Here is a 25,027-nt window from a genome sequence, read left to right as displayed (position 1 = left end):
ATTCTTTGAACTCCTGTATGTACTGTGTTAGGTGCTGTGGGTGGCTTATATTGGCAGCATCCCTTTTTATGCTTAACAAAGACTTGTATAAGGAAAGCTTTCCTGAATCCTGAGACAGTTCGCCTATTGCTTTTTTCAGCCTAGAGATTAGAAAATATTAGTTTGCTATCTTTAATGCTTAAAATCTTTGTGTTAACATTAATGATGATTCTGGAACACTGAATCTGGAGTCAGGAAGATTTGAGTTCAAATCCAGCCTCAGATACTTACTAGCTGTGGGACCCTGGACAAGTCTCTCTCTCTCTCTCTTTTTAAAAATTTTTAAAATTAATTTATTTTTAGTTTTCAGCATTCACTTCCATAAGAGTTCTAAATTTTCTCCCTTTCTCTTTCTGTGTCCCTCCCCAAGACGGCATGCAATCAGATATAGGCTGTACATATACATTCCTATTAAAAATATTTTCACCTTAGTCATGTTGTAAAGAAGAATTAGAACCAATAGGAGGAACCGCAAGAAAAAAGAAATAAAACAGAAGAGAAAAAAAAAAAGCAAATGGTATGCTTCGATCTGCATTCCAACTCCATGGTTCTTTCTCTGGATGTGGATAGCATTTTCCATCATGAGACTTTTTAGAGATGTCTTGGATCCTTACATTGCTGAGAAGAGCTAAGTCTGTCAAAATTAGTCATCACACAACATGGCTATTACTGTGTACAACGTTCTCCTGATTCTGCTCACTTCACTCATCATCAGTCCATACAAGTCTTTCCAGGTTTTTCTGAAGTCTGCTTGCTCATCATTTCTTATAGCACAGTAGTATTCCATTACATTCATATACCACAACTTGTTCAGCCATTCCCCAATTGATGGGCATCCCCTCAATTTCCAATTCTTTGCCACCACAAAAAGAGCTGCTGTAAATGTTTTTGTACATGTGGGTCCTTTTCCCATTTTTTATAATCTCTTTGGGATACAGCCCTAGAAATGGTATTGTTGGGTCAAAGGGTATGCTCATTTTTATAGCTCTTTGGGCATAGTTCTAAATTGCTCTCCAAAATGGTAGGATCAGTTCATAACTCCACCAACAGTGCATTAATGTCCTGGAGAAATCACTTAACCACCATGTGCCTCAGTTGGCTCCTCAAGATTCTTGTGAGGATACCGTGAGATGATCATTTGTAAAGCACCTTGCAAACCTTAAAGTGCTACATAATGCTATCTATATTTATTTAATAATGATGAAACTATCATCTAGTTTTACTGACCTTAGCTAAAGTTTGTCAAATAAAATTTTATTTTAGATTTTGGTTTTCCTTCAAATGGAATAGAAAGAGTCATTAGGATATAGTGGAAAGAACATTGGATTTGGAATCAGAGGCCCTGGGTTCCTGTCATGTCTATCTAGTAACCTTGGACAAGTCACCTGACTTCTCTGGGCCTCAGTTTCCTTATCTGTAAAATGAAGGGGTTGGATTCAGTGACCTCTAAGGTTCCATCTAGCTCTAAATAAATTAGCTAGAATTCTATGAGTAATTTGTATTTTTCTATTTAGGAACCAGATTAAATTGATTTTAAGTGATTATATATGTATTGTTTTTTGAATCTTGAGTATAATATAGGTTAAATATTCATTCAGTGTCTCAGTATTGGTTGTGAGATTCCTATGATTTTTTTTTCTCTTTAAAATAGTCAGAACTGGTTGACCTGGCTGAAAATATTCAACAAAAACTTTCCTATTTTAATGAATTGGAAACTATTAATACGGTATGTATTAAATACTTTAAGTAAAAAGTAGTATTTTTAGTCTTAAATGCTTATCTCAGATGTTTGATGGACTCAATGCTTATTGACTGACCATCATAGTTAGCTTATATGATATTCTGATTGAAAAATGGTGGTCTTTATTTTTTAATATCTCTTTTCCAAAGTTAAATATTGCTAAATGCTATTTAATAAGTTAGGGTTCATAGATGAGAAGGATGTCTTATAGGTATAATGTATATACGCATGTATATTTATACACGTATATATATATATGTGCATATTTATTTTATGAGATATTAACATTAACCGAATAAAAATGACAAAAGATAAGCATAAGCTTCTTGGTTGAGAGCCTAACAGGTGCCTAATTGACAAAAAAGTGTCAAGTCCATACTGAAACTGAGACAACTGAAGATACCAGAAAGAAGAAATACTAAATAGTTGTTTTATGTGACTACTGAACATTAGTTAATCTTTTCTTTTAGTGCAGAAATTCCACGTAATTTGAAGTAATGGCAAAGTGTAAATTTAGATACTTTAAGGGGTAGCATTTTAATACAGGAGTGCAAAAAAGAATGGTTGGGGAGAGGGTCTGATGTGTGATTTCATTACTATAGGGAACTTGCAGGTGAGCACACTCCTTCTACTAATATAAGTTGGCTCCTTCTCAGCAACTTAGTGTTTTAAAGAGTTGCTGAAAGAGAAATGATTTGCCCAGGGTCACAGGTGGGACTTGGCTTATAAGGACAGCTTTATATCCACTGTGTCAGTGGCTTTCAAAGTGTGGTCCATAGACTATTGGGGTTCTCTGAGACCCTGTCAGGAGAGATGAGTTTGTCTAACCTTTTCTTACAATAATGCCAAGATGTTATTTGCATATTAAAATACTCCCTTTTCCAACTACCTATGAGGTCGAATTTTCTTCATGTATATTTCAACCAAAACAATATATTGCAGTAAATTGAATATAGAAGCTCGTATGAGAATACAGCTGTCTTCTATTATGCTAGACATTAAAGAGATTTGGAGAATTAAGTAAACAGTACCACTCTTCTCGCTACCTCTTTTTTTGTTTTGGAAAATAGGTGTTTGTTTTTTTTTTAATAAAAGTGTGATTTATGTTAACATGTAAAGGGCTTATTGGGATTTTAAAATGAATTTATAAATAAAAATATAAAAGTTTTTTTTATCAGTTTTAATTTCGAATACAGTGACTGTCAATGGATATAGTCCACATACACAAAAGTTCTTTTGGTCTTCACTAATTTTTAAGATGGGGCAGCTAGGTGGTGTAGTGGGTAAAGTTCTGGGCCTGGAGTCAGGAAGAATCATCTGCATAAGTTCAAATCTGCCCTAAGACACTAGTTGTGTGACCCTGGGCAAGTCACTTAACCCTGTTTACCTCAGTTTCTTCATATGTAAAGTGAGCTGGAGAAGGAGATGTCAAACCATTGGAGTATCTTTGCCAGGAAAACCCCTAAAGGGGTCATGAAGAATGGGACGTGACTGAAATGACTGAACAGCAGCAAATTGTTAAGGTTGTGAAGGGGTCCTGAGACCAACTGCATTATATCATGTTGCCCCTGACCACTCCCCACCAACAATGAGTATCTCACAGTCATATTGTCTCATATGAGATTCAGTGGGCGTAAGTGGAATTAAATTATCTCTTTTTCCTCCTTGCTCATCATAAATGGCTACATTACAGATTTATAAGCCTGCCCTTACTGACTCTAAAAATCTGCTGTAAAGACTTTTGCAGTTAAATAGGATTTATTTTGATGAGAAGTACAGTAATATTACAGCTGAGGAAGGTGCTTTGCAAACCTTAAAGTACTATATAAATGAGATTTATTACTACTGCCATTGCTGTGAAGTAATTTAAAACTTTTTTCCCTGCCTATTCTTGTATATCAAGACTGATGTATTTATTTTTTCCTTTTAAAGAAATTGAATTCCCCTACGTTGTCTGTGAACAGTGAAGGATTCATACCCATGCTGGCTAAGTTAGATGATTGTATAACGTATATTTCTTCTCATGTAAGTTACTTCGTTTTCATATACTTAAACAAAATGATAGACTGTTAGAGCTGGGGAAAAAAAAACAACCACCACTGTAGAGATCATCCAGTCTAGTCCTTTCACTTTAATGATGAGGAAGCTGAAGCCTGGACAGTTTAAATAAGTTTGCCTGTTGTCGTGCAGCCAAAGAGTGACAAAGCTGGGACTGGAAGCCAAGTATGATGAACAACTTTTGAGATCAGCGTTCATTCCACTAGTGCGGCCTCTTACAGGCATTGTTTTTTATTTCCTAGAAAAAGAAAATGGGTCTATTTTCCCCCAAAGTCTTTAATGGCTATTAGCAGTGAAGACAAGAGTGCTTTCGGCTTTTCAGATGTTCTGCTCAAGGGACAAGGCAGGCTATCATGAAGATTCACACTGCTTTCAAAATGTGTGGTTTTTTTAGGTTGCTGACATTAGAATGCTCAGTCCTATTTCTCTGGAAACCAGGAAGCCCTCAGGATTTGGGGAATAGGAGAGCAGTTCTTCCCTAGATTTAGGTCCTTCTTATGTACCATCTTCCCTTCCTCCTTGTCATCTACACATCACTGAATCCTTAGCTGTTTCTCTGGATGTTGGTATGAGAAACAATATTGTGTCAAAATATATGTTGCTGTATAAATAACTTTCGCTGTTTTGGCTCTTAGATGAAGTAATGCTTTTATTCTCAACAAAAAATTTTTTGCCACTGTTTTTAGTCATTAAATGTTCTCTGTTTTCAGCCTAATTTCAAAGACTATCCTGTATATTTACTTAAGTTTAAGCAATGCCTTTCTAAAGCTATGCACCTTATGAAGACTTACACTGTGAACACACTACAAAACCTCACAAGTCAGTTAATCAAACGGGTGAGTCAGTTTGTCCTAATACATCTTTTATCTTGAATTGTCCATTTCCCACTATTGCAAGTGTGAACTTAGTACAATGTGTTTTGTTCATATTGTGAATTTTCCCTGTAGGAGTGGTGACAACTTTACATAAACTAAACTCTGATTTAGAGTTTGAAAATTCTTCTGGTTAAAACATACTTTGTTCTTTTTGGGGAGTCATTGTTGGTGCTTTGTGTGGGCACATAGGCAAAAGTAGCAATAGGGATCATCATATGTTGACTATTTGAAGAATTACTTTTTGCTAATTATTTTAATATCTCTCTTTCTTCCTGTTCCACTTATTCCTTTAGGATCCTTCATCTGTGCCAAATTCAGACAATGCCTTCACTCTATTTTATGTAAAATTTCGAGCTGCTGCTCCAAAAGTTAGAGTAAGTTTGTTGACAGTTATTGACAAGAATATTGATGGTAACCATTTCAGTTGCATAAAAAGAAGGTAATTGAATCATGATATTGACTAGCTCTGGTATTTATGTTTCTTCTTTTTCTTTTAACTGTAGACTCTCATTGAACAAGTAGAGCAACGATCTGAAAAAATACCAGAGTAAGTAAATGGAAGCCGTTCAGTTTTCAGTTGGGGGAGTGTTGTATATTTAAACACTGTTTCCTTCCTGATTGTTTATCGATGGGAACCTGGCCTAGGGCCATGGCCCTGTTTTCTGCATTATGGAAATTTATTTTGATAAAATAGGGCCACATTGAAGGTTTAGCTAGTCAGCTGATGTGGAAAATGGACTGTTCCCTGCCAATTGTATTCCACAGTTAGTGAATAATGCTCTGAGTGAATTTTCTGGAGTAGTTTTTTGCTGCAAAGAGCAGGGTCATGGTGCCTAGTCAGCTTGGCAGAGTACTTGTTTTTTTTTTTTTTTTTTACTATTCATATAAATGTTCCTCTAGTATAGATAATTGAGAGCTGACCTTGCAGTTTTTTAAACATGTTTTAGAAATTTAACTTTTTATGCTGTAATGGGAAAAATATATTTAGGTATTGAATCCAAATTTAGTGCCCCGAATGAAAACTTTATATTTTATGTTTGTTCTCTTTCCGTCAGTATCTACCACAGTGCCTTTTGGAATTGAAATGAATGATATACTTGTGAATCTTAAATGAAATTTAATACCTGAAGTGAAAATATTAAATATTAAATTGAGAAAATTTTTTTCTTTCTGTTAGATACCAACAACTTTTAAATGAAATCCATCAGTGCTACCTTGATCAAAGGGAGCTTCTGCTGGGCCCTAGTATTACTAGTACTGTAACTGAGTTAACAAGTCAGAACAACAGAGATCATTGTGCCTTGGTAAGAATCAAACTTTATCTTATAATTTCTTCTAAGTGAAGCCTCCAAAAGTTTTATCTGTGTAGATCATTTTTGATCTCATATGTAAAAATATGTCAGACTTCTTTTCTCTTTTCTAATCTAGACATATTTATTTAATTTTCCCTGAGCTATAGATAATCTGAATTGCCATTTAACTTTCTCAAAGAGTAGAGAGGTGTGTGTGTGTATATGTGTGTGTGTGTGTGTGTGTATGTGGAGGTAGGGGGTACATGGAAGGAGGCAAACTTATCACATTAAACTAGTTTTCAGGAAATGGAAATAGGTAAATAAACGTTGACCTTTTCAAGATTGTATTTTCTGAACCTTTTAGATGAATGCCACTGGCAGTTAAACTTTAGGTTTTCCTCTTTTTACTGTAGCAGTGTTTCTGCTTGTTGTGATTTTAAGTAAAGGAATGGAAAATTCCATGAATAGGTTTCTTTTTTTGTTTTTTTTAATTTTCTTCCCCTCTCTCCCTACCTCCTTCCCCAAGACAGTGTGCAATCTGATGTAGCCTCTACATATACATTCCTATTAAACATATTTTCACATTAGTCATGTTGTAAAGAAGAATTAGAATCAATAAGAGGAACTGTAGGAAAGAAGAAACAAAACAAAACAGAAGGAAAGAAAGTGCAAATAGTATGCTTCGATGTGCGTTCAGACTCTATAGTCTTTTTTCTGGATGTGGATAGCATTTGCCATCATGAGACTTTTGGAGATGTCTTAGATCTTTGCATTGCTGAGAAGAGCTAAGTCTATCAAAGTTAGTTCTTGAACAATGTGGCTGTTACTGTGTACAATGTTCTCCCAGTTCTGCTCACTTCACTCAGCAGCATTCCATACAAGTCTTTCCAGGTTTTTCTGAAGTCTGCTTGCTCATCATTTCTCTTTTTTTTTCTCATCATTTCTTGTAGCACAATAGAATTCCATTACATTCATATACCACAGCTTGTTCAGCCATTCCACAATTGATGGGCATCCCCTCAATTTCCAATTCTTTGCCACCACAAAAAGAGATGCTATAAATATTTTTGTACATGTGGATCCTTTTCCCATTCTTATGATCTCTTTGGGATACAGCTCTGGAAGTGATATTGCTGGGTCAAAGGGTGTGCACATTTTTATAGCCCTTTGGGCATAGTTCCAGATTGCTCTCCAGAATGGTTGGATTAGTTCACAACTCCACCAGCAATGTATTAGTGTTGCAATTTTCTCATATCTTCTCCAACATTTATCATTTTCCTGTTTTGTCATGTTAGCTAATCTGATAGGTGCAACCTCAGAGTTGTTTTGATTTGCATTTCTCTAATCAAAAGTGATTTAGAGCATTTTTTCATATGGCTATAGATAGCTTTAATTTCTTCATTTGAAAACTGCCTGTTCATATTTGAATAGGTTTCTAATAAAGATCACACTTGAGTTTGGTGATAAAAACTTTCTAATATTAGAAATATTGTATTTCTTTTTAATAATTTGTCACCTTTGTTGATTATAGGTTCGTAGTGGCTGTGCCTTCATGGTTCATGTGTGTCAAGATGAACACCAGCTTTACAATGAATTTTTCACAAAACCAACGTCAAAATTAGAGTAGGTGGTAAATGGATTTTAACATTTTGCTTCCAAGTTTTAATGTGGGGCATTTCAGGGGCCTCACATAAGTTGAGAACTGCCTGTTCTGATGCTCGTAATTGAGTGTCACAGCAAAAGAGAATTATGTTTTTAAATGGCAGAAAGTTTTCATTCTCCTTTTGTGACTAAACATTTAGTGCTGGATTGAGAGGGAGGTGATTGGGACCATTTTCTTCCTGATTCAAGCAATACATTAAAAAAAAAGCTGTTTTCTAACCTGTTTATTATGTACAAATAATAAAAATACTTTTTGATTGGCTCGCTGATTACTTAGAGAGGTGTTGTATTGTGGAAAGAAAGAGATCTGTTAAGAACTAGGAGCCTGGTTTTGGTCTCTGTTCTGCCATTAATTAGCTGGCTCTTAATTTCTCTAACTTCCCTCACTTGCAAATTATGGAGTAGAACTCCGTGTGGAGTTGGTCTCAGAAGTTCCTTCCACATTATAGTGAGGAATGACTTAAGGGTGAAAATGGCTTTCACATATAGAGTGATACCATTTTCATTGTGAAGTCGAATATGAGGAAGTAAATATTATTCTTTTGAAAATATTTTCATTCTATGGAAAAGTAAAAAATGTAGAATAAAATAAATTGCATTTTTTATGAGGACATGGTTTTTAGGGTAGTTAAATTTTATTGGCTTCTAAGCCATGTAAATTGGTTCTAAGCTGTTATAACGTATTTTTAAGATTCCTCAAAATTGCTTTCATCTATCATTGTGGATTATGGATAGGAAAGAATTTTCCAAATGGAGAAAGCTTTTTTATTCATACTTAAATTAAGAATTAAGCTTCTTATTGTTTTGTTATCTTAAGTACTATTATGGTTTCCTGGAAATGTTGCTTTTAATAAATGTCATTCTTTTTTATTGTAGTGAACTTTTGGAGAAACTGTGTGTGTCCTTGTATGATGTCTTCAGGCCACTGATCATTCATGTTATTCACTTGGAGACTCTATCTGAACTTTGTGGAATTCTTAAAAATGAGGTGCTTGAGGATCATGTACAGAACAATGGTAATTTACAAGAAAAAAGCAAATTTTCAATTTTTTTTTATGAGTACGTGAAATAGCAAGTCTTCTACACAGTGTAGATGATGAGTTTTTTGAGTAGCTCTTATACTTAACATTTTGGAAATTTGGTTGATTTTTAAAAATACAACTCTACATAATATTTAGGTTAATTCTCAGTTTATTTTTACAAATCAGTCAGTAGAGTACTGAGCCATGAGATGAGAGACCTGCCACTAACTAGCTTTGTGACCATGGGGAGATTATATAATCTGTCTTTATCTCAGTTTATATATTTATAAAATAAGAAGTTAGATCATTTCTAAGGTCTCTCTCAGTACTTTGGTTCTTTGTGATATGTTATCTGATGGGATCCAGATAGATCTGAATTTGTGTTTCAAAGTGTTGGCAAGAGAGGGCAGTAATGCCTTGATTGCATAAGAAGTTTATTTCTGTTTTGGGCTAATTTGGTAGTAAAATTTGAATGATTACTTTTTTGGGTCTATGTGACATGGATTAAAATTTAGACAAATAATAAAGGAAAAACTTAGTTGACATTTTAAGTACGCTTAAAAATTAGTCTCTTAGGTAGGATTGACATTTTGGATTGGGCATTTTGATACAGTACTTCGTTTCCAAGAAGCTTCCTGAACAGAGAAATTTGGTAAAAGCTAGAGTTCTCACAACACATTATACACAATGTACCTTTTTTCAAATTATGAAAAGGGGAAAGTCATACTTTGGAACTGAAGTATGCATCCAAGTGACAAATTTTGAAGGCATTGCATTTCTCTGTGACTTGGAAAAGCTAATTTTCTTAATGTTGTCCTACCATTTTGGTTGAATACCTCACAAGTGATCGTTTTATTCCTAGAGATTTTTTTTTCCCCTATCCAGGCTGTCCTTAAGAGATGTGATAGGTATGTTGTCCTTAAAAGCATCCTCATCCACTGTCTTGTTTCTCATTTTTACTTTATTCCTTTCTCAAGAAGACATCTGAAACTCAGTATGTATGTCCAGAACACTTCATTATTTCTCCCGCCCCCAAACCCGCTCCCATTCCAAATTTCCCTGTTTCTAAGATGCTACCCTTCTTCCAGTCTCTTAGGGTCATAACCGTGGCATATCCTTGACTCATCACTCTTCCTGATGATCTCACGGATCCAGTCAGTTGCCAGATCTTGTTTTTCTACTTCTATAGCATCTCTTACCTTTCATCATCCCTTTCTCTCTATTCGCACAGCTACTATCTTATTTCAGGCCCTCTTCCCTGTGTTATTGCAGTGGCATCCTAATTGGTCTCCATGCCTCAAATCTCACACCACTCCAGTTCATCTTCTGCCCTCACGCCAAAGTGATTTTCCTTAGGTATAGACCTGATCATGTCACACCCCTTCTTGGTCAGCTTCATGGTTTTCTATTCCCTCTAGAATAAAATATAAACTCTGTCTTTCTAAAAGATAAAACTCTCCACAGTCTTGCTTCAGCTCTCATTACGACCCCATTGTACCTTTCCTCCTCCTCCTCCTACACTCTTCAGTCCAGTTACAGTGGTCTGTTTTCTATTACTCACCTGTCTTCCTCACTTTCCTTTCTTGTCTCGGTGCCTGTCTATCAGTTGTCCCCTTTACCTGCAATGCACTCTCTGCTCCCCTAGTCCTCATAATTTTTTATAATCCCTTTTTATAATTAATTATATAGTTTATAATTAATTAATTCCCTTCACTTATAATTCCCTTTTTATAATCTTTCCTCATCCCCTCCACTGCTAGTGCCGCTCCTTTCAAGCTACCCTGTATTTAACTAGTTTCCCAAAAGTCTTTTCCATCTTTTATAACATCAGAAGTATAATGCTACAAACTTTAAAAAAAACACTTCATTTTTAAAGTTTATTTAAATTTTCTTTTACACTTAGTTTTGTGAATTTTGAGTAAGAAAATTTTCATTTTCACTTTAGCAAGGTAGGCACTCTGTTATGCATTGCATATGTTAAGTTTCTGAATGACGTTTTCTCAAAAGCAGTGGATCGGTAGAGAAGCTACCTTTGTTTGGCCAACTGATTTATCTCCATTGATTGGACTTTTTTGTGGGGAATCACTTTTAAACTGTTGTGTGTGCATTAAGACCTCATTCTTTGGATTATTTTAAGGCTAGGACAAATGTATTCTTTAAGTCACTGAGCAGCATCTGCTGATGGAAGTTTTAACAAACTTGGAAAATCAGAGTGATGTATACCACATCACAGTTGTATACATGGTGGTCGTGTTGAATTTTAATAAGAAATTAATATTTAAAACATTTAAATTAAGTTTTTAAGTGTTTTTTGTAAGTTTATAGCATTTATACTTTGAAATTATTAAAGCTTGAGACTGCATTAAGACTTTTATGACATGCTGTATTTTGTATTTATTTGTATTCATCCTGTATGTACTTCTGTTTGTCCTTATTGTCTCCCCTTTTAGAATATAAATTCCTTGTATGTAGGGCTTCTTTCATTCATCATATTTGTATCTCAAGTGACTAGCACAGAGTAGCCAAGTGACTGGCAAATAATAGGTGCTTTATACGTAATTGTTAATTGCTTGATTCTCTTTAAGGAGTTTAAAGTACAAATGCTATTAGACTAGGAGGCAACTTGAGTTTGAGTCCCTGCTCTGTCATTAACTAGGACACTGAGCTTCTTTGGTCTTCTGCAAAATGAAGAGAACAGCAACTTTTCTGTGTATTTTAAGAGTTGATAAGACAATCAAATGGGGTATAAGAGAGCTGTGAAAGGCAATAAAATGCTGTTTAGGTGCAAAGCTGTATTGTTACTAAAAGAATGACTTTTCACTACATTTGTGTAAGGAGGTCTGTCAGCCAGTTTAATCACTTTTTAAAATAGTTAAGGATATTCAGTGACTTTCCTTGAGGTCACTGGAGTGAGGCATAGCAAAAGGGAATAGAACCATAGTCTTTTGAAAGAGGTTTTCTGCCAAATGGTGCATATTGTTTATCTGAATGATTTAGTAAATTGTTTTAGAAATTTTCATTTGTCTTTATCAGCTGAACAGCTTGGGGCATTTGCAGCTGGAGTAAAACAGATGTTGGAAGATGTACAAGAACGACTGGTCTATCGGACTCACATTTACATTCAGACTGACATCACTGGCTACAAACCAGCCCCAGGAGACCTGGCTTATCCTGATAAGTTAGTCATGATGGAGGTAAGACTTTTAATTTATTCTTCATTTCATTTTTTAATGTAGTAGCTTACCATGAGATAGGCTTTTTCCTTTTAGTTGTCACACAGATGTACTGTAAAGGTAACCCTGATATTAAGTATATGAAATCAGATTCTAAAAAAATAACATCAGGCTGTTTGAGTGAGCTCAGTAGAAATCTTCTAGACTGGATTGTCTTCCTTCCAACGTGTTTTTATGCTTTTTTTGCTCGGTTCTTCCCTTAACACTAGGGAACATACATTTCATCCCAGAACAATTCAGTGATCCATGTGATTGCTGGCTCCAGAAATTCTCTGACCTGCTGTGTACGCGGCATTGGTAGAGAAGCAGTCTTGTGGATCTGTAGAAGTCACCACTTTGCTAATGAGAGAGTGTTGCCAGTTCTGCATGGCCACAAGGACCATGGCTAGCAGTCTCTCCTTGTGTAGGGAGAGGGAACATTCTCTCCTTCCTGTAGATCACTCGAGTTTATAGAAGCTTATCTCTCCTCCAGCCCTGAGCTCCAGTGACTCCCTCTTTGAGGATCACCTATAAACCCTTTTGTTTGGCATCAAAAGTCCTTCATAACATAGCCCCTTCCTGCCACCCCAGTCTTCTTCTGCTTTACTCCCTTCCACTCGTTCTTATGATCTTGTACCACTGACCTACATGTAATACTTGAACATGACACTCTACTGCCAGTTTCCATTTGCATTGGCTCCCCTTCCACCCCCATGTTTGGAATGCTTTGCCTTCTCACCTTTACCTCTTAGATCTTCTTGGCTTCCTTCAATACTTGGCTCAAATCCTACCTTCTGCACGTAATCTTCCTCTGTGACTCCAGCTTCTCACACCTTCCCTTTTGGATTTTCTACTCTCTATATGTCTTGTTTGTATGTATGTATGTATGTGTGTGTGTGTGTGTGTAGCTATTGCCAATCGTATCCCCCATTAGACTGTGAGGGCAGGGACTATTTTTTCCTGTGTTTGTATGCCCAGGTACAGTACCTGGATCAGGAGTGGGGAACCTGTGGCCTTAAGGCCACATGTAGAGACACCAGCATAAATGAAAGGAAAGATAATCCCTGTCCTCAGGGAGCTTAAGTTCCAATGAAATGACATAAAAGGGAGTTGAGTTGGGATTGGTGTGTACTGGAGTAGTCTGAAGCGTGGAAGTGGAGCTAGAAAGGAATGATTGATGGCAGGCCTGGGCCCTAGGAAGGAGGCTGAGGGGAAGAGGGGTCTTTGGGGTAAGGAGGCCACAGTGGGGGAGGGAATTTCCAGAGTAGGAAGGCAGCAGCTGAATCAGGTGAAAAGGTGGTGAAGTACAAGAGTCAGAACTAAGGCTGGAGAGGAAAGGATCATAAAGGTTGGTGATTTCCACATCTGTTTCCAGAACCTTTGTGAAAATCAAGAACCTTCTCTTATTCCTTTGTCAATTAGCATTAGTTTGAAAGGTGACTTGGAGATAGAGCTACAGAGTAGGATTTGAATGGCTAGGAAGGAAGGATATAGAGTAGGATTTGGATGGTTAGGAAAGAAGGAAGAAGGTCTTCTGGTTTTGAGGAGCTCTACTGCAAGAGAAGAGAGGCTACTGCAAGAGAAGAGAGGCAGTAATAGGTCTGCTGAATAGAGCCACGTGCTCATGTAGAGGAGTATAATAGGCTAATCAAATTAGATAAGATTTCTCAAGTTTGCTACAATATAGTAGGGGAAATTATTTTCTTACATATACTTAAGTCTGAAAAAACCCTAAATTTGGGTGTGAAAGCTGTATGTTTAGCATTATAACAAGAACATAACTTGCTAGAATTTAAACTGAGGGGAGAAGAGAAATCTCCAGAACCTGAATATATTCTTTACTCTGAAAGGAGTTTGCTTATAGAGACTTTTTAAAAGCTGTGTAACTCCAATGCCCATGTAGTTTTTAAATGACACTGAACATGTAGAAAATAGTCCACTAAAGTTTTATCTGAAAATGAAATATTTTTTGAGAAAATAATTTTGAGAAAACAATAAGTGTACCCTTATTAACATCTTTTGAACAGGCACTTTCAGCTTAGGAAAAACAATGGAAGAGAACATATCCATAGTGTAGGAGATGAATAAACCCCCCTAGCAGATGAGTGTTTCATATATAGATTTTGAGAAGGAAAGTCGGGGCTAACAGTAGTGCTTAAAAGAATTATATTGAATAATATGAGGGGAATTATAGACATTACATGGAGGTGGGGGACAGGAGGCCCCATTCAGGGTTTCCGTTCACCGTTCACTTGACCAGTTATGTCCTGTTCTCTTTCAGAGCTGTTTTTGTCTGTAACTTTGGCACTGTGCTACAATGTAATATTGAGAATTGAGCATTGAGCAATGATAGTTTTGTATTGCTTTAACCAAACACTCTTCTCACTTGTATGTTCTAATGACTTTTGGTGCTGCTTGGATGTCGCTGAGGTATCATAATATATCACTATGCCTGTGATCCAAGAGGATTGTATCTTATCTGAATTTGGTCATTCCCATTGTCCTGATACAATGCTTTGAACATCACAGTTGCCAAGTAAATGTTTGTTGATTTGAATTGCGTATTTGGCAGATACTGTTTCGTGGAGAAATACCATAAATGTCATATACCAGTTTACAGATTTTCAAAGAATTAGATCAGGATCTTGTAGTGCTTTAAGGTTATTATGAACATTATTTATAATTTTGTTACAGATATTAAGAGTGTCAGTTACTGTTGAGTTTTTCGTGCAATACCAGACTTGGTGGTGGTGTTGGGGGTGATAGACAGACTAGGTTGAATACTTGAAGTCTAAGTGAGATTTTAGCCCATGTCCAGTGTTCCCTCCCACTGTGCCATGCTGCCTTGCCAATAAAATACGTGATTTATTTGTGGTGCAGTGTTGTTACTGGATCAAGTGGGAGATGATATGTATGAAAGTACCTTGAAACCCGCGTACTTGTTCAGTTGATCATCATTTATTAATAGCTTATTCTCCGTCAGTACTGTGCAAGACACTGGGGTTACAGAGACAAAATTGAAAAGTCTCTGCCCTCAAGGAGCTTTCATTCTGTAAGATGAGACTTTATGTATATATGTAAGAATATACAGAATTGATACAGAGTAGTGTTGGGAAGGAGGCCACTAGCACTTACGGAATCAAGAAGGGTTTTATAGAACAAGAATTTTGTAATCACCTGCTATGAGCTAGGCACTGAACTTACTGTATCTTTCTTTCCGTGTGAAAATGGGATGAACTTGGGCTTTCATCTACTGAGTGATCATATGTTTAGTATTTTGGGCAGGCTGTATTGATATAATTTTTGGTGTAGATATCTCACTTGCAGGAGAATAAGTTTGATTTGTGTTTCCTGTGGTAGGTGTGTTCAGCCATCCATACTCTTATTTTAAAAATATAGTTTGTTTGCTTTTTCTTTTTAATCACAGTAGGTGTCTCCACTTTCTCTCCTCTCATTCTCTTCTTAAGCCCTTACAGTCTGGCTTCCGGCCTAATCACTGTACCAAGACTATTCTCTCCAAAGTTGCTCATGACCTCTTAGTTGCCAAACATGGTGACCTTCTCTCAGATTCATTCACCTTAACTTCTCTGCAGTCATTTTGCACTCTTCATCACTCTCTCTTTGGTGTTTTCTTTCTCTAGGTTTTCAGGACACCGTTCTCTCCTGGTTTTCCTCCTACCCATCTGACCACTCTGTCTCCTTTGCTGGATCCTCCAGATCATATCCTGTGATTGTAGATGTCCCTCAGACTTCTGTTCTGGACCCTTCTTTTCTCACTTGGTGTTCTTATCAGCTTCTGTGGATTTAATTACCAGCCCTATGCTGATGATTCTCAGATCTACCTTTCCTGTCCCAATCTCTCTGTTGACCTCCAGTTTCGCATCTCCATCTGCCTTTTTGCCATCTTGAACTGGATGTCCAGTAGACATCTTCAACTCAATGTGTCCAAAATGGACTTCAATTATTCCCCCTAAATCCTCCCTGCCATCTACCTCCCTGTTACTGTAGGGGGTAACGCCATCCTCCCAGTCTTCAGGCTCACAACTATCACTCACTCCCATATCCAAGGTGTTTCTAAGACCTACAGATTTCACCTTTATAAAATCTCTCTAATCTGCTTCCTTCTGTCCTCTGACGCTGCCAACACTCTGATTTAGGCCCTCATCACCTCATCCCTGGAATATTACTATAGCCTGCTGGTGGGTCTGCCTGCTTTAAGTCTCTCCTCACTTCAACCTATCCTTCATTCAGCCACCAGAGTGATTTTCCCAAAGCTCTGGTCTGATCATGTTTCCCCCCCCCACCCAGTAAACTCCAGTAGCTCCCTGTTGCCCCCAGAAACAAACGCACAGTACTCTGGCATTGAAAGTGCTTCATAACCTAGCAGCCTTCTATGTTTCTAGTCTTTCGGCCTCACTGTTGAACACTTTGATCTAGTGATGTTGGCTTCCTGGCTATTCCACAAACAAGACACTCCATCTCTCAGCTCCAGGTATTTTTTTCTGACTGTCTCCGGTGCCTGGAATGTTCTCCCTTCTCTGCTCTGATTACTGACCTCCCTGGTTTCCTTTAAGTCCCAGTTAAAATCTCACCTTCTACAGGAAGCCTTCCCCAACCCCTCTTAATTTCAGTGCTTCCTTCTTTCAATTTTTTCCTCTATTTTTATCCTCTATATTTATGCTACATATAGCTTGCTTTATATATGTATGTGTTTTGATGTTATTTCCCCCCATTAGACAGTAAGCTTCTTGAGAGTAAAACTGTCTTCTGCCTCTTATCCCCAGGATTTATAGCACAGTGTCTGGCACATAGCAGGAGTTTAGTAAGTATTTATTGGCTGAAGGTACAGGATGGGTATTTCAATTTGAACCCTATTTTGTAACAAAGAAATAACAAGCAGAAATACCCAATAATTACATCTGATAGAATGGACAACATTCTTTGCTAGTAGCCACTGGTCTGTTCTGTGAAGAAGTGGGGAAGGGTATGGTTCATTATCTGTTTTCTGAGAACTTTATTTAGGTTTTGCAGTTACCCAGAATTTCAGTTTCCTTCAAATTTTTTCATTTACATTATTTTAGTCATTGTGTATGTTGTTCTTTAGGTTCTGCTTACTTCACTTTACGTCAGTCCATATAAATCTTACCGTATTTTTCTGAATTTTTCATATATATCATTTCTTATGGCACACTCTTAGTCCCTTTCATTCACGTACAACAGTTTTTCTTCTACTTGTTTCCCAATTACCATATACCCATCTTTGTTTTCAGTTCTTTGCTTTCAAAAATAGTTCTGCTATGAATATTTTGGTATATATTGCATCTTTGTTCCTGAAGTAGAGTGTTTGCCCTTGAGTGGAATTGCTGAGCCTAAGGGTACAAACAGTTTAGTCGTTTTTATCTTGCATTATTTTCCATTGCTATTGAGAATGGTTGGATCAGGTTACAGTTCTATCAACAGAATATTGTTAGTGTGCCTTTTTTTCCTCACAGCCATTCTTACATCAACTTTTTTTTTTTTGGTCATCTTTTGCTGATTTTTAGGGGGTAACCTCAGAGTTGTTTTGACTTTCTTATCTTTGTTATTCATGATTTGGAACAGCCTTTCATATGGTTGTTAGTAGTTTGCAATTCTTTTGAAAACTTCTTATCTTTTGGTCACTTATCTGTTGGGGAATTGCTCTTAGTTCTTGGGTTGATCTCTTCTCTGTCTTGGCTATCAAACTTTGATTAGTGATATTTGATGCAAATGTTTTTCCCACTACTGTGCAAAAACTTTTTATTTATTTGTTTTTTATGATCACCTCTATTCATTAGATAAAATCTTCCTTCTCCTTGTGAAACATAAAAATAATTAGAGAATAAACTTGTGTTTCTGGGATTTTCTAAGTATTCTATCATGACACTTGCAGATTGGGTTAACTTCTTTTTTTCAAAGTCCATACACTTAATTTGGTTCCCTTCTCTATAGCTAGCATTACCAGAATTATACAAAATAATAGTGTGAGAGTAGGCATCTTTGCTTTACTGCTGTTTGTCCTAGGAAAGCTTATGGTGTTGCTCCCTTGTAGATAACACTAGTTTTTGGCTTTAGATCAGGTTTTACTATCCCTTACTTTTTCTCCTAGTACCTCTGTGAAAAACAGCCATCTCTGAGATAGTTGGCGTAAGAATAGAGGTGAAATCTGTGGGTCAGGCAGTTTTCCTATGTTCCTTGGCAGTAGATCAGCAGCTTTCTTCCTGTTCTAATTTGCTTTGTATATCATTATTAAATGAAAAAGCACTTATTAAATACTTATTATGTGCCAAACACTCAACCTCCCTAAACCACATTCAGTGTAGTTTGTTGGGAACATCACTATTAACCCAGTAGTTAGGGATCTGTGCGTACTGCAATTTATTCTTTTTAGGTGCTAGAGAAGAGGTGAAGCAATCATGTGTTGCCTTTATAGGGTGTTTAGAAAACTGTAAACATAAGTATGATTATAGCAGTTTAACTTTAAAGAAAACAGTTGCTTTGCATCAGAACTTCTAAAACTTTGCGTATTAAAATTACCTTCATAGTGGGGGGGGAAATTAGATTTTGGATTGTTCGACTTTATGCTTACAGAGTATACTTTTTAATTTTGCCGTGTTTCATATTTGCATGTTTAGTTTACAAACTTAAAATTGGAAACTATATTTTTTAGATCTGTTAGGTGTATTTAATGAGACTTCCGCAGATTGAGTCAATGTATTTGGATTTTGAAATTAAGTAAAATTCCTGTATATTTTTCTGAGAGAATAGTGATGACATCTGTATGACTTAACTTTTTCTTTTTTTTTTTGTTATTTATGATATTATTTATTTTATTTTTTATTTATTTCCTACTCTAAGCCAGTTTATGTTACTGTCATACTTTTTGTATAGTAACAAAACAGACTATCCAATGTGCTGAGCTTTGCTAAATGGTGTGTTCCTTTGTCTTTTCTACAGCAAATTGCACAGAGTTTAAAAGATGAACAAAAGAAGGTACCCTCAGAAGCCTCATTTTCGGATGTTCGGTTAGAAGACACACAGTCCAACAGCCTGAATAAACTCGGTATGTTTGGAAACATATTTGGTGGTTTCTTTGTCAGCAGAAGACTGAGGGAGCTAAGTGACCAAGCAGCAGCAGCAGCAGCAGCATGACGTCATGAGAAGAGCCCTGGCTTTGGACCTCAGCATCCTTATTATTACTGTTACTGCTTGGGTGTGTCAGAGAGATGGGTCGAGGGTAGCAGCTGGGCATCATCCTTGACCGCTCTGCAGTGCTCTGAGCCCACACACTAAACTGAGAAGCACATCAGTACACAACGAGGCTAACAGCTAACTGAAAATATTTATGTAGTCACTTCAACAAACCTTTGTTTCAAGGGCTCATTGCTTTTTGTGGTTTGTCTTGAAGAGGTGATTCTGCATGAATCAGAATTAACATGTAAAAATTGCTTATAGCTTGCGATCTTCTAAACATCCACTACTCTAGAATTTTTCTAAAACTTTTCTAGCCTTTCAGTAGCATTATTCAGCCTGAGAGTTGGAAAGATGATATTTCAGAGTGACTTTAAAAAGACCTATAAAATTTGAAGTTAACGTGATTGGTGACACGCAGTGTTCGTTCAAAAGTGCCAGATATCCCCATAGCCAAGGAAAAGCCTTGCAGTGTGCTGTGAATTTTATGAAACCAGTGCCATTCTATGAGATTAGCAGTAGAATTAATACTGCCTAAGACATCTAGCTTCCTCAGCCCCCTGTCTCAGGATCTCTAGCTGCCTACAAGGTTTGGCTCTCAGGGCCTTTCTTCTTTTCCCCAGTTGTTAGGATCTTTACCTTACCTCATGCTATGTTGTATATATTTTGTATTTACTTAAATCTGTGTATAGATTGTTTTTGTTCCTCTGTAGAATGTCAGGGCAGGGACTGGTTTTGTTTCTTCTTTCTATCTTCATTGCCTAACACAGTGTGTGGTCATAGTAGGTGTTTAATAAATGCTGTCGAATAAATGTAATAACACTTAAAAAAAATACATTCTCATAATAGCATACTATTGTCTCTTTTTTATTTTCGAAAATTGTCCATTTCTCATCCATTTATTTATATGTATATGACCTTTTCAGCAGAGCCTAGGAAAAAGCTTTTGTGAGCCACAGACAAGGTTTGAAGATTGCATTTGCCCCTGTGTTACTGCCAGTGGCCAACTTCTTAGTGGTTTGGTTGTCACCAGTAAGTGACTAGTGACTTAGATAAAAGTCCCTGCCTGGGTAACTTGGAAAACAGAGTTTTGGGGCATTTAAAAGTATCCCTTATTGTACCCCTCCCTGGTCCCTTTTGCATATTGGGATCTATGTTGCCTATGGCTGGTTCTAATTCTTATTCAGCTTTGAAAATAGATATTGGCTTATGGCAAATGATAATTTATGAAGATTGACTCATTAAGACTATTGAACTCATTAATTTTCAGTGTACTTTTGGGGAGAAAAGTGTTCCAAGAGTGGGGGACAATTTGTGGGCAGTGTATTTATCATGAATCCTGTATGTTTTCATGAATGTTTCATTTTAATATGTTAATACTGACATAATTTGCCATTCCTTGGTACAGTTGCTGATTAAAAATGAAACTTTGTTCTAATTTGCATTTCGTGTTAGCCTGAGAACAAATGAAGCTCCCTTAAGTGTCTTATTACGTGATTCTTCTAAGACAGACATTCACAATTAAGAAATTTGAGTGGCTGTTTTATGTTTGGACCGTAGGCACAGGAGACTCTCTTAATCCTAGACCACAGGCCACAGTTTCACCAGCGGATCTTCATGGAATGTGGTATCCTACTGTTCGAAGGACTCTCGTATGTCTCTCTAAGCTGTACAGATGCATAGATGTATGTATGGAAACTTTAATCTCTTTATATTTCATATTTCCTGCCATTTGAAATCACTGATTTTGAACTTTGTTCTCAGAGCTTAGAGCAATATTTTGTCAGTATCATAACATCCTAGGGTATTGGGCATCAGGAGGGCCATTTAGTTTTCTTCTCAACTTTTTCGTTTTTAGATGAGGAAACCAAAATATATGTTGAGACCTGCCTGAAGTTACATAACTAGTTAACAGAACCAGGCTTAGAATCTAAGTCTTTTGAATCCCTGTCCAGTATTCTTTCTATAGCTTTTGTTTCTTTTCAGCTCTGTATATTTATAGTCACAGAAATCCACGTAAAAGAGAATTACTTTTTCAGACTCATCTATCTGATTTAAATAGTTAGAAATAATGCTACCAATTTAGACCCAAATGGAACTCACCTTGAAACAGCATTTTCAGCAGGTAGCTCTTAAAACCCCAAATTGTTCAGTATTCAGAGATGAGTAGGAGGTTTAGTCACATATTTTTGCAGGTAGCCAACTTAATTATTTTAAAACATTCTGTTTAATGAAGTGATTGCAGTTCTTCAAGATTCACTTTATTTAATGCTATAATCTACAAAACAGTAATAATTTTTAAAAATATAAAATAACATTTTTATATATTTAAATTTATAGTTACATATGTTGACATCAGTCTCTGTCACATTTAAAATAAAAAGACTTAGTTGATGACCTAGTCATAGAAAGAAATAGTTGGGCAAGTTCCATTGGTGCTTAAGAATAATGTGTGTGAAGAGTGAGTAGATTCCTGGCTGGTAGGGGCTTCCCGTGATCACCTTTATTCCTTGGAAATGTCTGAGGGTTTAGACTCCCTTAAACTGGGGCAGGTACAGAGTTGTTCCATGGGAGTAGAATGGAAAAATGGTCTAATTATATACCTCTTCACCCCCATAATTCTTGTTGTCTATGATTGGTGGTCTTGGAACACTGTTGGAAATGTCTTTTTTCCTAGCTTCTGGGTCTTTTCTGGAACTGGAATCAGATCATTTCTACTGTGTTAGAGATGCCCAGGTTTCTTGCTGACGATCCTTTCCAGTGAGAGGCTTGGGTATTTATATCCTCACCCATCTTCTGTGATAGGGTGGGAAGGAAGAGTCAGAAAAGGGATGTTTGTATGGTTATTGACAGAGTTGGCTATCAGGTATTTTGCATTGGAATCCATGCAGCTGCATTTACATATTTGTTTGTGGAAATAAAGGATGCCTGCTCACTGGAGGTTGGAGGTTGGAGGACAGCCAAGTGGTGGAAATCTTTGCTTGAGGAATGAGTAGAGAGTTTTGTCTCTAGGAGTAGATCACAGCTGGTAGCTCTGTAGCTCTTGTTAGCTGCAGGGAACTCTGATTCCCCTCCTTCTTCTCACATCACCATTACCCCTTCTTTATAGCTGAGCGCTTGCAAGAGATACTAGTGAGGAAAAGCACCTTCTGTTGAACTTAGAAAATGACTCACTACTTAAATAATTACTTAAGTCATTCCTTTAAATCAAATTTGGTTTTCCTATCAAACCAGTTTCAGGGATTTTATTCCGGGATAGATTTGTATTCTCTTTGTTAATTGGAAGAAATAGTACCATGCCATAGAATATATCAATTATTAAATGTTACACACTGCAGAATCAGACTGTTAGAGTTGAAGGGACTTAATCAGATAATTAAATTCCTTCCTTTAATGGAAAAGGAAATGGAAACCCAGAGATGGAGAATGGGTTGCCCAAGATCTCGTAGCTAGAGAGTAGTATAGTGGAGAACTTGAGTCCAGGATCTTTTAGACAGTTATATTCAAATGTCTCATCCTTGTCATTCATTTTAAAAATCAGGTGCTGGAGGAAAGTTTTTTTTTTTTTAAAACTCCATATTACATTTTCTTGTTTTTTAATGTTGTATCAATGCTTATAGCCTTTTTTTTTTACTCCACCAGAGGGCAGTGTTCCAAGGATTATCTCAGGAAGCCTTGTCAGCTTGCATTCAGTCATTACTGGGAGCTTCAGATTCAATCTCCAAAAATAAGGTTTGACAAAAAGTGTTAGATGAAAATTTGTGGTCCTTAATGGTGTTGTGGAACATTACACATTCATGTGCAGAGACAGAAGCTACCAGTCATCTGACTGTAGAATTTAGTCCCTTGTCAGACTATGCTGCCTGTGTGCCCCTTGGGAAGAACGAGAATGTTTCATTGTAGGGCTGCCCTAAAGACAGTGTAATAATACGTATGTAACCATGGTGTTTAAGAGCAGCATTAAGAGAACCTGCTCAGCCAGGGTGGTACATTAGCAGAATTCTCTTGGCTAAAACAGTAGGAATCATTTTTTAAAATCCAAATCTAATTGGGTATTGATAATGATAGTATAAATTAGAAATAACTGCCTTTTCTTTTTCTTTGCAGAGATTTCTTTTTCAAAATGTAATTAGCTTGCATACTAATCATTTGCCCACTTTCTTTGAATATTGTGAATCCCATAGTATTGAAGCATCTGTTTACATCTCTAGCTATTGGGAAAATAGGACTGGAAAAGTTCTGCATTACTCTAGCCCATGACTATAGCTTTCATGGAGCAGCAGCAGTTTTAGAAAGCTGGATGGGACATTTAAACTTTCTGAGTTTACTCAGGGTTTTCTCATGGGGTTAGTTAAGGATTGTTCTCTGCAGTATTGGAGTAGTCTTTCTGAAACCCAGGGTTCCATCCGGACGATTTCTCTGCCACCATTGCTCTTCCCTACTTCTCCTTTTGTTCCTTGGACATTTCCAGCAAGAAAGGGATGGATATATGTCTGGCATTGCTACCTTGGTCCATCCCTGTACATGGCAGTTATTTCAAGTATATAGGGAACTATAGTGATTCTCTTCCCTCCTTGGAGTTGTGGCTTCTTTTCCAAGCCCTTCCATGCCTCACAAGCATCTTGTTCTATCTTAATTCCAGACTTAACATTTTCAAGGTTTCATGTCAGCAGAAAGTAGTATTGCCCCTCCCCCAAGATGTTGGATATGTTAGACCAGCCCTATTGTCTTCCATGTATGTTCATTCCCACCTTCTTATGTTAGGGAACTGGGGATTAAGATTTTGACAAGTGTACAAGGAGAGGATAGAGGATAGGTTTTTAGACAGACAGTTAAGATTTAAACAATTTATGTCTTAAGTTGGAACCATTCATATTTTTTCTATCCTAATTAGTAGGCTATAAGTGACACTGGCCTCTCATTTGTCTCTACCACAGACCTATTACTACAGGTAAAAGAAGGACCTTGTATTTTCTGTTTCCCACATTTTAAGCTTATGTATATCTTAAGCTTATGTATATCATTGCCATGTCTGTTCCATGTTTCTGGTGTAAGGGGCTTAAGTGGATGAGCAGACAATCAATTTGATGAGTGTTAACTTTTTTATTTTCATGGCTGAAGTGCCATGTACTTTTTGGTATCTCAACCTTTAAAAAGATGACTTTATAAAAGTAGTTTATGATAGTCTTAAACTTTTTCTTTTTAAAGAAGTTCTTGTCCTTGTATGTTATTTTTTCCTCATGAAGTAACACTCAAAATCTGTTTAAGAAAGCAAATATGCCACCATTTTCTATACATTGGACCGTATTAGCTTTGTAAAATATGCTTTTAAATTCCTTAAGTTTCATCTTAATAAGAATTACTTTTAAAAGGGAACAGATCTTAAAGAAATAAACCCAGTATTTCCATTGCTTAGAATAATATCTGGTATGTACCAAACTTAATGAACAAATGCTTGATGGTTGATTGATTTCCTGTTTACCTGACATTGCATAAAAGAAAACACAAAGGATCTTAGCTTGTTTTGTGCTGAAAATGACTGTGGAATGGGGGAGGAGAAGTGGATAATTTTTTCTTTTTTACTTTAAGCCCTGAAAAGTTAAACTAATTGCTTATAAAGGAAGAATAATATGCTTTTTCTGTTACGTTGTTTCACTAGAGATTATCTCCCAAATTTACATTCCTGCTTGATTAACACCAATAGTATATAGACTCCCTTTACATAAAAAACAGACTACGTTATGTATCCCTGAAGAATCTGGCCTGTGCTTTGAAAGTGAAATTGAATTACAAAACTCCATGAAGGAAGGGATGCAAGGAAGTTCAAGAGAAGCACTGTGCCGTGAATGGATAATCCAAAGTGGGGAACACACCCAAAGTCTTTAGCTTAGAGTTTTTCTTTTTATACTTATGGACC

At 36.6% G+C, this 25,027-nt stretch overlaps 1 protein-coding gene across 1 annotated transcript in view; it reads left to right on the top strand.

Moving 5' to 3' along the window:
- The window catches only part of COG3 (component of oligomeric golgi complex 3), a 72,309-nt gene that overhangs the window by 18,330 nt on the left and 28,952 nt on the right, over positions 1–25,027 (top strand). The window contains 12 exon segments of the mRNA XM_027873700.1: positions 1,691–1,765; positions 3,713–3,805; positions 4,549–4,674; positions 5,007–5,087; positions 5,217–5,260; positions 5,891–6,017; positions 7,537–7,628; positions 8,544–8,683; positions 11,723–11,883; positions 18,877–18,982; positions 20,671–20,795; positions 22,753–22,842. Of these exon segments, the coding sequence (XP_027729501.1) occupies positions 1,691–1,765; positions 3,713–3,805; positions 4,549–4,674; positions 5,007–5,087; positions 5,217–5,260; positions 5,891–6,017; positions 7,537–7,628; positions 8,544–8,683; positions 11,723–11,883; positions 18,877–18,982; positions 20,671–20,795; positions 22,753–22,842 (1,260 nt within the window).

The sequence above is a fragment of the Vombatus ursinus genome, unplaced genomic scaffold (genome assembly GCF_900497805.2).
Source record: "Vombatus ursinus unplaced genomic scaffold, bare-nosed wombat genome assembly UNPS02014802.1, whole genome shotgun sequence".
NCBI lineage: Eukaryota > Metazoa > Chordata > Mammalia > Diprotodontia > Vombatidae > Vombatus > Vombatus ursinus.
Note: the sequence above shows the minus strand (reverse complement) of the source record. Positions and strands in the feature narration are given on the sequence as shown.